Source organism: Octopus sinensis, linkage group LG6, assembly GCF_006345805.1.
Source record: "Octopus sinensis linkage group LG6, ASM634580v1, whole genome shotgun sequence".
Lineage (NCBI taxonomy): Eukaryota > Metazoa > Mollusca > Cephalopoda > Octopoda > Octopodidae > Octopus > Octopus sinensis.
The window spans coordinates 82,747,517-82,764,910 of record NC_043002.1 but is presented as its reverse complement, the minus strand read 5'-3'; the positions used below and the strand labels follow the sequence as shown (position 1 = coordinate 82,764,910).

The window sequence follows — 17,394 nt, the reverse complement described above, 5'->3', positions numbered from 1 at the left end:
CATGATTTGAAATATTACTGTTCTATATTTAAGAGATGAAGAATTATGTACATTATTTACATTTGACGGATATTTGTCCTCATCTTGTTTGTTGTTAACACAACGTTTCGGCTGATATACCCTCCAGCCTTCTTCGGGTGTCTTGGGGAAATTTTGAACCTGGGTTCTCATTCCTAAGGTATTCTTCGATGCTATTATTATTATTGTTGTTGTTGTTCAGGTCGCTGCTTGGAATCGAACTCGGAATCTTGGGGTTAGTAGCCCATGCTCTTAACCACTAAGCCATATGCCCGTGGGCAATTATGGAGTGCCCACTACACCATATGCCCGTGGGCAATTATGAAAAATTACTGTTAGAAACCCTCTGAGGAAAAAAAAAAATTGGAATTTCTTCCCAAAGCAAAGAAATTAAAAAATTAAAAAAGTAAAAATATATTTAAAACATTTTGAAGAAAGAAAATCAATTTCAACAATTTCAAAATCATAAAAATATTATATAAAATTATATAAAATATATAAATAGCGGTGGTGCCCCAGCATGGCCGCAGCCTTCGGGCTAAAACATTTTTAAGGATTTAAGGAGATATAAGTTCATTGAATTATTTTGAATCTTCTAATGAAGTAAGAATTTTGTTGTAAAGAGGTACTTTGTTTTTGTATCCATTGTCAGGTATTGATTTTAAAAATTCAACATAGTCACTTGGTAAACCGTTTGCCAAGGCTCCTCGCACTATAATATCCTTATACTGGGGAGATGGTTTTCCAAAGTCTTTTTTCAACAGTAGGTATGTACGGCATTCATATATCACATCGTTGGGATCTTTAACTTTCATGTCAGTAGCATGGTAGATATTTCTGTCAACTCCTTCTTGTCTGAAAAAAATAAAGGATCATAAGATATGTGGGAATCTATTGGTTTCAAATTTTGGCACAAGGCCAGCAGTGTTGCAGGAAGTGGGTGGGGCAGGTTGATTAAATTGACTCCAGTGCTCATCTGGTACTCATTAGATTAACACAGAAAAGCTGAAAGGCAAAGTCAACCTTGGCAGAATTTGAACTCTGAAAATGTCGATGGACAAAATGTTATTAAGCATTTTGGCCAGTGTGCTAACAATTCTGCCAGCTTCCCACCTTTCAAATATTCACACAAAACCAGCAATTCTAGGGATAGGGCTAAGCTGGTTACATCGACTCCAGTGTTCAACTGGTACTTGTTTTATCGACCTCAGGAGGATGAAAGGCAAAGCTAACCTCAACAGAATTTGAACTCAGAGCATAACGACGGATGAAATGCCACTAAGCATCTTGCCTAGTCTGGTATGCTAACAATTCTGCTAGCTCACTGTTCTGATATGTTGGAATATATTGAAAATGCAACATTATCAGATAAACCAAGAATTAAGTATTTATTAGGGTACAGGTTTGGGTATGGCTGTGTGTTTAAGAACTTTGCTTCCCAACCACATGGTTTGCGGTTCAGTCCCACTGCATGGCACCTTAGGCAAATGATAACTGAAATAAGTCTGTTGCATATATATATACATGCATGTGGTAAGAAGCTTGCTTCCCAACCACATGGTTCCAGGTTCAGTACCACTGTGTGGAACCTTGGGCAAGTGGCTTTTACTATAGCTTTGGGTTGACCAAAGACTTGAGAGTGGATTTGGTAGACAGAAACTGAAAGAAGCATATCGTATAGGTGTGTGTGTGTGTTTTTTTGTCTGTTTGTCCCCACCACCACCACCACCATCACTTGACAACCAATGCTGGTGTGTTTATGTCCATATAACTTAGTGATTCAGCAAAAGAAACCCAAATGAATAGGCTTACAAAGACTAATTCCTGCAGTCGATTTGTTCGACTAAATCCCCTAAAGGTGGTGCTCCAGCATGGCTGCAGATAAATGACTGAAATAAGTAACAAAATAAAAGAATAAAAGAATATGTGCATGTTTGTGTTTCCTTGTTTTGACTGCATGAGATAGTTGTAAATGAGTGTCACTGTCATACAAGCAGTGTAATTTGTTTCTAGTCTCCTGTGAAAACATGTCCAATCAAGGTGAAGGTTGGCAACAAGAAGGGTATCTAGCGGTAGAAATTTGTTGCAAAAGGCTTGTGCATAAACTAAATAGCAGTTAATTAGTTAATTAAACTGATGATGCTTACTTGTCTAATGAGTCCCTTTCTGAAATGCTCATTTCATAAACAACTCCCCATACAACATCACCTTTTGATTCAACAATTGTGGCTACATGACCACACCAACGAGAAGACTGATATGCAAATTTTAATTGGTAATTCTTGGAATAGAAAGAAAAAAGAAAGCAATACATAAACTTATAATAAAAATTAAGAAAGATTTGAAAAAATTCAAAATTTAAAATATTTCAGCAAGATAAAATACAAAACTGTTATGTATATAACACATGCATACACACATATGCATTGTTTGTATACATGTACACACACACACACACACACATATATATATTTATATATATACATAGATATATTCAAATATAGATGGTTTCAAATTTTGGCACAAAACCAGTAAGTTAAAAGGGGAAAGGGTTAAGTACTTAGGGTTGATCACATTGGCCCTAATACTTGAGCAGTAGTTTATTTTATAGCCCTATCAAAATGCAAAGTTGATTTTAGTGGAATTTCAACTCGGAACATAAAAAGCTGAAACAAATATTACAAAGCATTAGCACTGCCATATATATATATGGTGGCTGCCCCTTCATTATCGAGTATGGCTATTGCACGAAGCTTAATCAATGTTGTTATCATGCAATGCCTGTGCAAGAAGATTTTTTTTTAAAGTGAGGAAAGACTGTGCACTGAGTCAATCCCACTCACTAAGCAACAGCAGCCATAATATGAAAAGAACAAGTCAACATCATCGGTAACCACTGAGCCACAGGTTTTATGTCGGAATTATCCCAGTTACCTGAGTTACCTTCTCCTAGAAGGATGCCCTAACAAAGGCTGGGAGTCCTTCACTCCCAACGGTTTAACCTCGCGATCGGGTATTCAGTCCGATTATTTCTATGTCCCCGCGCATGATACAGCCTTAAAACATTTATTGGATGGCCATTGTCTCTTAAGAGTTCCTCCGCCCTTTGACAGGTTTTGTTTTTCATCCCACAGGGTGTCCAATAAACACCCTCCTCACCAAGCAAGCTTGGTGGGGTTGCCGGTTTAGTCGCTAACGACTCGACCATGCAACAGGTTGTACTGGGTTACATGTTACCTGTAGCACTCGAATATATATATATATATATATATATATATATATATTCTTTTACTTGTTTCAGTCATGTGACTGCAGCCATGCACAGGTACTGCTGGCATATTTTATGGATAATGGCCAATCATGGACTTCTTTGGTCATGGGTGGACAGCCATCATCATCGTGTGTGTGTGTGTGTATACATATATAAGGTGAGCCAACAAATATGTATGGTCACTTGTGAGATCTCTCATGAGTGTTACTGGTAACATGGAATCAAGTACAACTTGCTGCATGGTTGGGCCGTTGGTGACTAAACTGGCTACCCCACTAGGCTTGCCTGGTGAGGAGGACTGTTAGAAACTCAGCAGGACTAAAAACAGGACCTGTCAAAAAGATAGATGAACCTAGTGTAGATTCAGTAACTACCAAGCAGAAATTTTGGATTTGTGTCCAAAGTGCTGGAACACCACTGGAAGTGAGGCACCATTTAGCTTTTGTCTTTAGGAGTGGGTCACTTTGATATAAAAACAGATATGCAGGGAATGACATCAAACATTTTGGAGATCTTTTGGTTGCACTTAGAATCATGGCACTCCCACATTCCTGAGCCTGCAACCTGTAATGGCACTGAGTATCTTATTTCTTTACTGCCCACAAGGGGCTACACACAGAGGGGACAAACAAGGGCAGACAAACGGATTAAGTCGATTACATCGACCCCAGTGCATAACTGGTACTTATTTAATCGACCCCGAAAGGATGAAAGGCAAAATTGACCTCAGCGGAATTTGAACTCAGAATGTAATGGCAGACAAAATACAGCTAAGCATTTTGCCCGGCGTGCTAACATTTCTGCCAGCTCGCCGCCTTAGTATCTTGTCCTGGCTTCTCTCTGGATCATGTCAGTAGGATGGAGAGGATTCTGTGAGATGCTGTGCAAGCTGCCTTATTGCACTTAAAATTTTAGGGCGAGCAATCACTGGCAAGGAGATTATCTGATGGCCAGGAAAGAAGGCGAGCATTGTGGTGAGCATGGAAGCTGTGGATGCGTGAAGCCAATACTGGTGCAGGAACCTAATGCACAGGTATTGCTGGCATTTTTTATGGACACTGGCCAGTCATGGTCTTACTTGATCACAAGTGGACAGCCATCATCATCGTGTGTATGTGTGTGTGTGCGTGTATGCATGCATGTGTATATATATGTGAGAAAACACATAGCTTTGTGGCTAGCCAACTGCAACTAGGTTCTTAATCATAAAGAAATGGGTTTGACTCTCTATTTAGGATGAACATTGTGAATTTGACCAAATCATTTTATAGATACATACATACAACAATATAATTACATATGTGCTGTTGGTGATTTCTTTCCCTTTCTCCTTTCTGATGAAGAGCTATGTTTGAAATGTCAAAAACTCTCTCTTTTTACTGAGTGTCAAACTAATACACTCCTTGTGCATGTACTCTTGTGGTTTGTTATTATTAATTTTATTGTTCATTTATTTGATTTGACTATATACATACATGCATGCATGCATGCACACATACACACACACAGTTCTACAATTTCTTGCTGAACAGCCTGCACAAATGATCTGTTTATAGTGATTAAATGTATGTGCTGTACATTAGTTCATGCCCTCCATCAAATTATTGTTGCTTGAACAGGTGCACAGTGAACCACATGTCAGGAGTTGAAGTGATCACAGAGAAACAGGAGAAAAGGTAATTTACTGAAGAACACAATATACCACCTGGTCCAGGAACTGAAACCATGATCTCATGAATGTAAGTGCAACAATCTAACCACTGGTCCACTCATCTGTATAGAGACATACATTTGAAGATCCATATCATTTTCAGCATTCTCATTTCTATTAATGTTTGTAATCAGAATTGAGGTCTTTGACTTAATTTTACAAAATTACACTTACATCATAAGTCATACTTAACCCTTTCGTTACTGTATTTATTTTGAAATGCTCTGTATTTCTTTCAATTACTTTAACTATTAAAAAGAATTTAGTAAAATAACTTGGTTATCATTAAGCTAGTGTTATGAACATAAATTGCGACTAAGGTTTGGTGGAAGATTTTTATTCAAAACTTATGGAAACAAGACATTTGTACTCAGAGCCAGAGCTGGTTTCAGCCAGGTTGGTAATGAAAGGGTTAACAGGAATTATCTATTGTTAGAAAATTTCTATAAGGGATGAAACAAGCAAAGTAGCTAGTTAGAAAATTGCTATATAAGATGAAAGCAGTAATTATACTGGTAAGTAACGTTTATCACCACATCAATATGGCTGTTCCATAGGAATCAATGCTTCTTTTATTCTTTTTATGCTTCAGCCCAAAGACTGTGGCCATGTTAGAGCACCACCAATGTAATCACCTTTAAAAATAGTTTAGATATGGTTAAATAATTAAACAAAGGAAAAATGAAAATGAATATATTTCCTTTACCTCCAATTTAGCAACTGCTTTAAAGACAGCTGTTTTATTGTTGATGCCAAGGCGTTCTTTCAGAAGGTTGCTTGCAAAAGCAAAGTACAAGAATTTGTCAGTCATTTCAAAAGTTTGGTCGTCTTTTAAAACAAATATGAAATTAAAAGATAAATAAATAAATATGAAGCACTTTGTTTAAAGACACAAAAATATGAGTTACTAACAAAATACATTTCAATGTGTTTTGATATAAAGTTAAAAATTACAAATCAAGGTTAAGAGAAATTATCCAAGAATGGTGAAGGTGCATGGCCCAGTGATTAAGATGTTTGACTACTGATCATTAGGTTGAGGGTTCAATTCCAGAACCAGGCAACATGTTCTGTCTTTGAGCAAAAGCAATGTTTCGCATTGCTCCAGCCTTCTCAGCTGTAATGAGTAATAGCTTGGTGCTGGTGCAGCCCTCTTTTCCTTCAGCTGTTATATCCTGGATAATCAGCTGAGTCAAGGACGAGGTGCCTGAGTGGGTGTCTGTGTTTGCTCATGACTACCTAGGTACCTAGAGCAATTAGTGAAAGCATGGTACATGTTACCATATCATATTGCTCATGAGTGATGCTTAGCTATGCTGAACTTGTACACAAGTATAATATGTGCACACAAAAAAAAAAAAAAAATAGTAGTTAAGTTAGGATCATCATACATAATGTAGTGAGAGAAAAATTTAATAACTGGTAATATTTCTAATTCAAGCTGTCTTTGAAAAGTCTAGGTGAAAATACTAGACATATTATTAGACCTCCTCAGCAAAATATAACTTTCTCTGTGTTTGCCAGGTTAGTATAAGGGAATCACTCTGATGATGTACAAAAGGTACGCAAGTAATCATCAAAAATTAATTAAAAGAATAAGGGGATTTACACACACACACACAAACAATGATAAAGTTAGGATTAATAAACTCAATGTAGTAAAACAAATAATTCTAATTAAACAACAACAACAACAACGATGATGATGATGATGAAAATGATAATAATAATAATAATCCACAAGACCTGAAATTTTCTGGGAGGCAGATGGCCAATTACATCGATCCCAGTGTTTCACTGGTACTTAATTTATCAACTCGAAAGGATGAAAGGCAAAGTTGACCTCAGTGGAATTTGAACTCAGAATGAAAAGACGGATGAAATGATGCTAAGCATGTTGCCTGGTGTGCTAATGATTCTGCAGTCTTGCTACCTTCTTCTTGATGATGATGATGATGAGGTTGATGATGATGATGATGTTGATGATGATGATGGTGATGATGATGATGATAATCCTTTCTTCTATAGGCACAAGGCCTGAAATTTGTGGGGAGGAGGCAAGTCCATCACATTGACCGCAGTACTTGACTGGTACTTAATTTATAGACCCCAAAAGGATGAAAGGCAAAGTCGACCTTGGCAGAATTTGAACTCAGAATGAAAAGACAGGTGAAATACCACTAAGCATTTTGCCCAGCATGCTAATGATTCTGTCAGCTCAATGCTTTGATAATGATAATAATAATAATCCTTTCTAATATAAGCACAAGGCCTGAAATTTTGGGGGAGGGGACTAATTGATTACACTGACCCCAGTGTTTCACTGGTACTTAATTTATCAGCCTCGAAGGATGAAAGGCAAAGTCGACCGTAGCAGAATTTGAACTCAGACTGCATTTACATATATTTAGAAATTCAAGTTGTTCTAAGAAAACCACAATTGTATGCAAAAAGTGTTATTATTCCTGTTTATTGAGAATCTCCACACCATTTGTTAGCACTCTTTAATCCCAAGCAAAACAATTCAATATATTTTGACCTTTGCACTGCATGTCCAAACCCCAATTTGAGCATGTTAAACCAGACCAATGAATAGCAACTAATGTCAAAGACTACATGGCTATCAGAAAATGAATATAGTTTAATATAAGGTATTTAGCTGTTATCTGTAATTTCTTCTCAATTTGCTAATGCCAACAGTTCACTAAAAGTTATACTGTGTTGTCCTGTAATCTTTATACATAATACACACACACACACAAGGAGGCATATACATTACATTTTCATGCAAAGGAAGGATTGGCTAACACAATCTATAAGTAGAACAATATGGAGGAAGTTTCTACAATTCAACATGTAACGTTTGTCACTGTTATGATCCAAATTCTAGGAATGAAGCTTTGTGCTCTTGTTAGAAACTAACTTGTTTCTTCCTGAAAGAATTTTGATGAAAAAAAAAAGTACATATATACATGCATACATCTAAACACATGTGTGTGTGCATGTATGTATGTATGTATCTGGTACTATATCATGTGGAAAGAGCAATGTATGTCTACTAAATGTGACTTGCAATGTAGAAGCCATCACTTATAATGGAGTGATACCTTCATAGAGGCTTGTGAACAATGCATAGGCATAATTGAAGCAAAGTTCATATAAAGATTCTACAACCATACTTCATCTGTCAGACATCATTCAGTGGATTGCAGCAAAATTAGTTGATTACATTCTTCCAATTATAATATCAAATTCATGATTATTGCAAGAACAAAGTTTAATCAGAATAGAATTAAACAACATTTTTAATTCGCACTGCAGAAAAATGCCTCGTTTTTATAAATTTATATAATCTCTATGATATTTAGGGTATACCAGATCTTTTGAGTATACCAGGTGAAAAATTTTTGAAAGTGTAAACATATTGAGAAGCATCCATTTTGTATGGCTAACTTTCTCCAAACAAATGAACATATGCATTTATATATATATATATAAATGCATGTATGTATATGCACCTTATTCTCCATTCATTTTTTCCTTTGCTTTCATGTTCCCCCCCCCCCCTTTTTCTGTTCTTGGTGCTTTTATTTTTCACAATTCTTTACTCTTCTATAACTCTTTCTTTACGTCTGTTATTTATTCCAATCCGTTTTGAAATTAAATTGTACTATTAAGGGGAAATAACTAATCTCAATCATGTAAGAGTTTTGTTTCCTACACAAAATTCTTAATTTTAACTTTTTCAGTATCGCCTTAGAAAAGTCGAGGCGTACAGAAACTGTGATCTGACGAATGTTCCTTGACAAAAAGCCAAGGTAATCATGATGGATAAGCTGTAGTCCGTATAAATGTATATAAATATTTTTGTATTGAGTACTATAGTTGTTTCATTCTGCAGTTAAACCTTGTTTATACACACACACGCAATGATATAGCTGTCTAGTTAAGAAGTTTGTATTGAAACAGTATTCATTCTCACAGTATGCAAGTGTCTTCAGCTATGGTCTCAGATAGATCAATGCTCTATGAGTGAATGTGGTAGACCGCGAGTAAGGTCGTTTGATAATACCCATAAGCTCTGTGGGTCTCGCTTTGAAATCCAACAGGATCAATTAGAGACAGTTACTTTTGACAGGGCATGATAGGCGTGCTTGAGGACTTATATAATAATGAAATTATTGTATACAGTGCTCAGGTGCACCACAACTTGTCAGAAAGTGCGTATAAAGTATATGCAGTAATGTACAAATGTCTGGAAAGCGAACAGTGTATGAGTCAGGTACATGCTTGCGTGTGTATGGAGGGGAGAAAATCAGGTGTAGTGTTGGCGAATCTCAGAAAGCATGGAAGTTTTTGAAGGATGCAGTGCTCCGACAACTAACAACTGATGCCGGCAGTTTGTTCCATGCTTCAGCAACTCTCAGCGTGAAAAAACGTTTCCTAAAGTCATGGGAGCTGTGCTGTTTTCTGACTTTGTAAATATGTCCACGGGTGTTAGACGGGTGGAGTTTGAAAAGGTGCTCAGAGTTATTGTTTGTAAGATGGTTGATAATTTTATGGGTGTCTGCCAAGTCAGCTGCCAGACGTCGGAGTTTCAATGTGTCCATGCAAAGGGAAGTAAGGCATTCAGAATATGGCAAATGCCTGATGGAGGGTATTTACTGTCACGACTGTCTCAAGAATAAGTGAGCGAAGATGAGATGAAATGAAATCTAGTAATGCAATCGACAGTTTTCCCCTCTCTCAAAATTTGCAATACGGTGTATGTATGGAATAAATCAATAATTTCTCAAAAAAAAAAGTTTTTCATGTGACTAATTAAGATATTCTAACAGCAGGTTGACAGCTGTTTTTCCATTTTACATCATATCCATAACTGACAGAAAGCTGTCAATTTAAAAATAGAGAGACGACAAAGTAATAAAGATACTTATAACAGCAGGCTGACATATTTTCCCCCATGAGTAATTACTTTACTAATAACATAACTATCCTTATAATTAAGCAGTTAATGTGTCTGACTAACATCATTGGCTGTTTCAAATTTAAAGTAGTCTCCCTTTACTACTAAACTTCCGACTTCGTAATTCTATTAAGTAAACAGAAAAGTTGGTCTCGTTCATGTCTTCTTTCTAATTAATATCTCTCAATTTCAATGCATTCTTTATATATGCTGGGATAAAAGGAAAGAAACTAACAATGGTTGTCAAGAGATGGGGAGAAGGACAAACACAGACACAATGAGATACATATACATGCATACGACAGACTTTCATACAATTTCCATCAACCAAATTCACTCACAAAGCATTGCTCAGCCTGGGGCTGTAGTAGAAGATACTTGCCTAAGGTGCTACGCAATGGGACTGAACTCGAAATCATGCGTTTGCAAAGCAAGCTTCACATGCTTGCTTGCACTTCCAAATAATTTATTGTAACAAGAACAAAAAAAAAACAATAAATAATAAATAAAATTAAAAAAAAGCAAATTTCAACCCTTATTTTTCTTTTTTATATCTTAAAAATGTATAATTTGTCAATTTGCATCATGGTAAATCAAGCCCACTCAATTAAAACACCTGTGGTGTCCCAAGCATGTACTTAAATTGTTTGATGGTTAATCTAAGTCTACTTGGAATCCCAAATAAATAAGCATAGGAATAACTGGTCTTACTAGGAGCATTCTACTTTTCAATAATTGCTAGAATCATTAGGAGAAATTTATTGTAAGATTTAGTGGAGCTGGATAAGTTCCACTAAAAGCTATCTCGTTGGGACAGTGTGACCAATGCTGTACCTCCTAATTACTATTTTCATCTTTTATTGTGCACTATTATATCGAGGTCACTTATCTGTTGAGTGTTTGAAAAAAATTATTTTGCTGTATGTAAACAAGTTGTTCTTCAGTTATTAATTTATGTTATTGATCAAATTGTTCTTGAACTAATATAACTCACATTTTGTTCTGAAATATGTGTTTGAATCGATATAATTAATTTAGTTCACTAATTTCTGGTTTTGCCAATATAAATGTAACACAAACATGCATACACATCATGTGATAATTATGCAGGCATTTTCACTCCATTATCTTTAAACACGCTTATATAAAAATAGAGGAAAGCTTTCAAATTTGAATGTAAAAAAATATGTAATACTATTACTTTCATACACATGCATATGGTTGGCGCAATTCAAAAGACAGCTTACATAGAAATGTGGCTGGCTCAAGATTTTGCAATTTATATATCTACAAAAAAGGGAAGAAGCTTTCTTAATTTGTAAGATGGGGAGCTGGCAGAATTGTTAGCATACTGGGCTTAGTGGCATTTCTTCCTTACCAAATGAAAGAACCTCTCAAAATTTGTGCACATGCACACACACACACATACTCTCAGAATTTTCAATGCATTCAAACCTCAGGTCTATTATGAGCTTACAGGATCATTCAGCCAGAGCTTATCCTGGTTTCTGTAGTGTAAAGTGGTTGAAAGTACTCTCAAACACCTCTTTTTCTTCAAATGACATGCCAGCTTTTCATTTCCAAAGAGAATCCATAATTTGGCTTGTGCATGTGTAAAATCATGCTTAACTTTTTCAATTTTCAAATGGAAAATTATTTTGAAGTTTTGAAAAATGCTTGGCAGAATCTTAATGATTGATTTTTCAAAGATGTAAAACTTAAAATTTTGAAAACGTGTAAAAAATAAATAAAAATTAAAAAAAGGAAAATTTAAGGAAGAGGAAATTTTAGAAATTTAAAATTTTGAAAAGAAATTTTTTTTATGTATAATCTTATACATTAAAAATATAAATATGAAGAAAGTATTGGACAAACAAAAATGTAATGACTAGTTTATATGGTGTTGATCAGAACTTTTGATTAATAAGAAATTATCATCACATTATCACCATTCACTAAAACAGGTTTTCTAGCCTTGAAATGAAGCCAACATTTTGTATTATTATACTTAAAAATGTTCTCACCTTTGCTTTTTAATCATAGAAAGAAGATAAAATATGTGATGTATTCCTGGTGGTAAGCTATTATATGAATCATCAGCACAGTATAGCCAAAGGCAAATAAATTAAGCTAAATCAAACATTTTACAAAATTAGAAAATTCTTATAGAAAGTATCTTACAGTTTAAAAGCATTCATGTTTTTTTTTCTGTCTCAAAAGTTTAAGAACATGACTTAAGTGATCCAAAGAATGTATAAACCATATATTTTGATTGACTGTAGTAAATACAATGCAGCAAGCTTAATTTTTTTGTTAACTGAATTTCCTGTTTTTGGTTTTTGTTGACACTTATTCTCTTTCATACATCATTTCCTCAACATAAATCATTCTCCCACTTACCAATAACCAACATGTAGGGACCTACCTAGTACCATTTTAAGGCACAGTCAAACTGGGCAATAACCCAGGGACCTCACAACTCTAGGGGGCCACTGTATGTTGTGGCTTACTAGCAATAAATTAACACTACAGGACCCAGTGCATTGTTTTACTTGGAAGCCTATAAGGTTGTTAAGACAGTCTTGTATCAATTACTCTTCATTACTACCTTCATTGTCTCCCTGTCTCTTACTCATGTAATCTTGCCATTACTCTTCCTTTATTCACCCTCTCATTCACGTTGCCTTGAGTGAATGGCAAGTGTGTATTGAAGAGGGCACACATCGGTGACAAGGTAACTTCTCTTGTGATGGTACCATGATAAAATGCATTCATTGAACTTTGCATAGTGGTTGGTGTTAGGAAGAGCATTTAGCCATTGAAACTATGCCAAAAATGGAAAGTACAAGTTTGTGTAAAAGGGCAGCCCCTGGCTCATGCAAAAGTGCAGTCATTCCAGACAAGAGCTGTCTTGAAGTATTATGATCCATCCAACCCATATCAGTATGGAAATTGGACGCAAAATAAAAGTGACTGACTAAACTTAATTTGTAGGGTGATCTTGCACATCATGCTGGAAGTACACTACTCAATTTTTGTTGATCAAATTCATTTTTTCCTTCTTATTGAGGATACGGTAAAAGTATCTATGTTTGCAACAGCCAAGTCTACGACATAATCATTTAGTAAATTAACAAAACTGAGAGTATGAGTACTAGTGAACAGTGTTGATAATACAAGTTCAAATCCTCTGATGTCTCTCATATAACTACGTAATATGGTTCACCAACATTATCCAAGTGGCACGATAAAACTATCTTTCAGATGGAATCGGCAAGCATATTTTATGCACATCTATTGTTTATTGTTGAAACGTAAATACCAAGAGAATAGAAAACAAAATAAGTATCAAGAAGTTTATAAATATAAAAGATATCAAATTAACAAATTTTGTGAATAAGAAAGAAAAAAGAAATACATATCGTACACTGAACCCTCACATGTAAGCAAAAATATTCATACGCTTACAGCGTGTTTATGAAACTATTAATTATACCAATGGGTGGGGCTAGAATATTTGATCTACAAAAGTTAATAGTATGTTTGTCGTGCTGTATTTACCATGAACACCCGAGCTGAAATTCTGCTGAGGTCAATTTTGCATGCAATCGTTCATAGTTGATAAAGTACTAATATTTTAAATAATAATATATAGACATGAAGATAGAAGACCAGATATACTTTATTGGTAACTGCTTAGTTAAGGGATATTAAAAAAGTAAATAAAAATTAAGGGAGAGATAACTAGTAAAGGGACATAAGTCAACATAAATACTGGGTATTATTTACTTCGGAATTGATCAGAATGGCATGTGGAAACTGAAATCCTCAATCATGACTCAATCTTAGAATATCACCCAATTAGCTGAATCCCGAGACAAAATTCTTCAGTGGCTGGCATGGCATCGATTAATTATAAATTTATACACGTGCGAAAATTGTAATTTGCCATGTTACCATACTACAGTATTTATGATGTCCCTTTACTAGCTATCTACCACCTCTTAATTTTTATTTACTTTTTTAATATCCCTAAACTGAACAATTACCTACTTTATTACGTTCAAGACTCTTTAACTATGTCTTGTTTTCCCTTAAACATATTACCTAATGTTATTCTCGATCTCACCTAAACCTCAAGCCGGTTATCAATATATTATTACCTACAAAGAAGCCGGCCCCGAACCCCTTGGAAATGTTTGAATGATTATAGTACCGCCAACAAAATATCACATTTGAAGGGCCGCAGTCAAATGAGTGAAACAAATAAAAGAATACCGTTTTAAATCACTGAAGATATAGAAGTAATCCTGTAGAAGAGAGTCGGAAATTATGTAGTCGCTGGCGCCTATAATTTCTTTGAATTTGTGTTTTAAATATAAGAGATTACGATTCTGTAAATATGTACTAGAAGTTAGCAACTGTAAATAAGTTTATATTCCGAGGTCGAGGATAATAGAAATTACGGGAACAATTGAAAGTAAATCCGCGAAAAACTTGAATGTAATTCCGCGGAAAATAAACTGATATAAATTCTACGAATCTACTATCATACTTCCTATCTTCACACGACTGCGTCGTCTTAATTTCCTGTCAGCCTTCTATAACTTTATCTGAGTCATTGAACCGCCTCCAAAAGTTTTTAGACGAAAAAAATCGACTCCTGTAATTATTTCTCCCCCTTTTTGTGTGTGTGTGTGTGTTTTTAACACCGGTGTAGCTTCGGATCGGAACATCCACTTAAGTTGTATTTTCTCCGTTTTTGATGGAGATTTTCCCAATTTTGTTTTCACCACGGCCTTCAAAATGATGGGAGCAAATTTTTTTATGAAAAAATTTTGGAAAATTTTTTATCTTTTTAACCACCACCCACCTGCACCCCTCTAGACCGATTTTGGCTCGGGTTTTCTTTTTTTCTTTTTTCCTCTACACACCTAAAAACAATGGGAGTAGCCTTTTCGGTAAAAAGGATAGAAAAAACTTTGAAAATATTTTCATAGGCGCAGGAGTGGCTGTGTGGTAAGTAGCTTGCTTACCAACCACATGGTTCCGGGTTCAGTCACACTGCGTGGCATCTTGGACAAGTGTCTTCTGCTATAGCTCCGGGCCGACCAATGCCTTGTGAGTGGATTTGGTTGACGGAAACTGAAAGAAGCCCGTCGTATATATGTGTGTGTTTGTCCCCCTAGCATTGCTTGACGACCGATGCTGGTGTGTTTACGTCCCCGTAACTTAGCGGTTCGGCAAAAGACACCGATAGATAAGTACTGGGCTTACAAAGAATAAGTCCCGGGGTCGATTTGCTCGACTAGAAGCGGTGCTCCAGTATGGCCGCAGTCAAATGACTGAAACAAGTAAAAGAGTAAAGAGAGTGTACTAAAAAGTTTGTGATTTAACGTAGATTTAGCTGTTGTTTCTAGCACATCCCTTGACCACATGGTACTTTCCTTGCATGTATTGATGTTTTCAATATTTTTCTCCCCGTTAACACATTTTGTTTAGTCCAAACAGTAACCCATTACTAGGATTTAATCAACAACAAAAAAATCTTGTAATTTAAATTTTTAAAGCGAGTCTCTGGGTGGTGGGTGCGCACGTGTAAGTAAGAAAAATATACTATTACAATAAATTATCTTTTACGGTGCTCCAACATGGCCGCGGTCAAATGACTGAAACAAATAAAAGAATACCGTTTTAAATCACTGAAGATATAGAAGTAATCCTGTAGAAGAGAGTCGGAAATTATGTAGTCGCTGACGCCTATAATTTCTTTGAATTTGTGTTTTAAATATAAGAGATTACGATTCTGTAACAGCAAAAAATAAATCTTTTTTCCCACAACCACATGGTTCCTGGTTCCGTCCCACTGTTTGGAACATTGGGCAAGTTCCTTGTGAATGGATTTAGTAGGCAGAAACTGGAAGCCCATGTCATATAAAGATATAATGTGTATACATACATACACATATATATATGGATGTTATTGATGATGTCGAGTGGAAGCAGGGTGCTGCAGTTCCGCAGGGTCTGTACAAGAGCTGCCACTAGTAGAGGGGTTGGGGGAGACTGCTTGTCATAATTTCCTAGTCACCCTTCACCTCTGATGTATATATATATATATGTATGTATGTATGTATGTATTTTGTTTTTGGATTTGGTTTGCAAGATTCTTTATGTGAGTTCGTGTGTTGAAGCATATTCTGTTGTGTCTGGGGAGAGTCATTTTGTTTTTGTGCTTTATAATTTAACACACACACACACATATATATATAATTATTATTATTTGAGGAAATATTAATCCTAACTTACAGGGAAAAATTCAATTTAGAAATACTAAATTAAATTTCACACAATATATTTATATATATATATATATATAACAAAATTTGAAAAAAACCACCTTTTATCAATTCAAAATGAACAATTAAATTACACCATCTAGAAAATTACATATAATAGAAATATTAAAATAACAATAATATTTTTTAAAAATTTTATTTAGTTTCAGCTCACAAGCTGTGGCCATGCTGGGGCACCGTCATTTGGTGTTGCTACATGATTTTACTTCATGAATGCGTTTTAGCAAATGCCATCTGGTGCATAAGAGAGTTCGATGCAGCTGCCCTCATCTGCACCTCCTGCCATGAAGTTGGTTCATCTGGGACACCTGACAAGAAGAGATCCAGTTTCATTTTAAAGACATCTGCATCCACCCCATGCAGGTCTCTTAGGCTCTTCAGGAGGATATTGAAGAGCTGTGGGCCTCGGAAGCCCAGGCTATCACAGTATCTTGTACTATATCTTGATGGCAAATTTGGAGTCCTTGGCACTATGCAGTGGCGCCCAGTTCTGGCATTTGTGTAACTCTCAATGCCAAAGTTTGGGACAAGTCCTTCTAGGATCTTCCAGATGTATATTATGGCATATATTTCTCGCCTACACTCTAAGGAATAGAGTCTCAATCTCTTGAGTCTTTCCCAATAGCTTATATGCTGCACAGAGGCTATCTTCTTCGTGTAGCTTCGTTGGATCGCCTCAAGTTTTGTGATTAACTTGACACTGGATGTTGACCATAGCTGAGTGCAATAGTCAAAGTGGCTTAGGACAAGTGTCTGCCAGAGGACCACCATGGTTTCCTGGTCTCTTGTTCTAAAGGTTCTAAGAATCCATCCGGTCAGCCGCCTACATTTCATTGCCAATTTAGCAACATGCACATGAAAGGTTGCATCATCACTCATGTAAATACCCAGGTCTCGCACTGATTGTGCCTCTGGGATTGCAATCCCTCCAGGTCCAGTGTATTTATTGGGTATTGCATTTAGTTTTGCATGCTGATAGTATAAAGCTTGAAACTTTTCAGCATTGAATTACATGCTATTCTTTTCAGCCCACTTGGATATTTTGTCCAGCTCACACTGCAGGTGCTTA

At 35.9% G+C, this 17,394-nt stretch overlaps 1 protein-coding gene across 2 annotated transcripts; it reads right to left on the bottom strand.

Annotated features, from left to right (window-relative positions):
- Window positions 1-510: 510 nt before the first annotated feature.
- Window positions 511-15,679, bottom strand: LOC115213134 (gamma-glutamylcyclotransferase-like). Of its 2 annotated transcripts, none has more exons than XM_036504096.1 (4): window positions 15,657-15,679; window positions 5,707-5,828; window positions 2,166-2,299; window positions 511-873 (listed from the first exon to the last, which is right to left on the bottom strand). In XM_036504096.1, the coding sequence occupies exons 2-4, from the start codon at window positions 5,809-5,811 to the stop codon at window positions 600-602; spliced, it is 513 nt and encodes a 170-aa protein (XP_036359989.1). In that variant the 5' UTR covers window positions 5,812-5,828; window positions 15,657-15,679; the 3' UTR covers window positions 511-599. The 2 variants fall into 2 exon arrangements, with proteins under 2 accessions (XP_036359989.1, XP_036359988.1); XM_036504095.1 differs by lacking the exon at window positions 15,657-15,679 and adding an exon at window positions 14,245-14,470.
- Window positions 15,680-17,394: the final 1,715 nt, after the last annotated feature.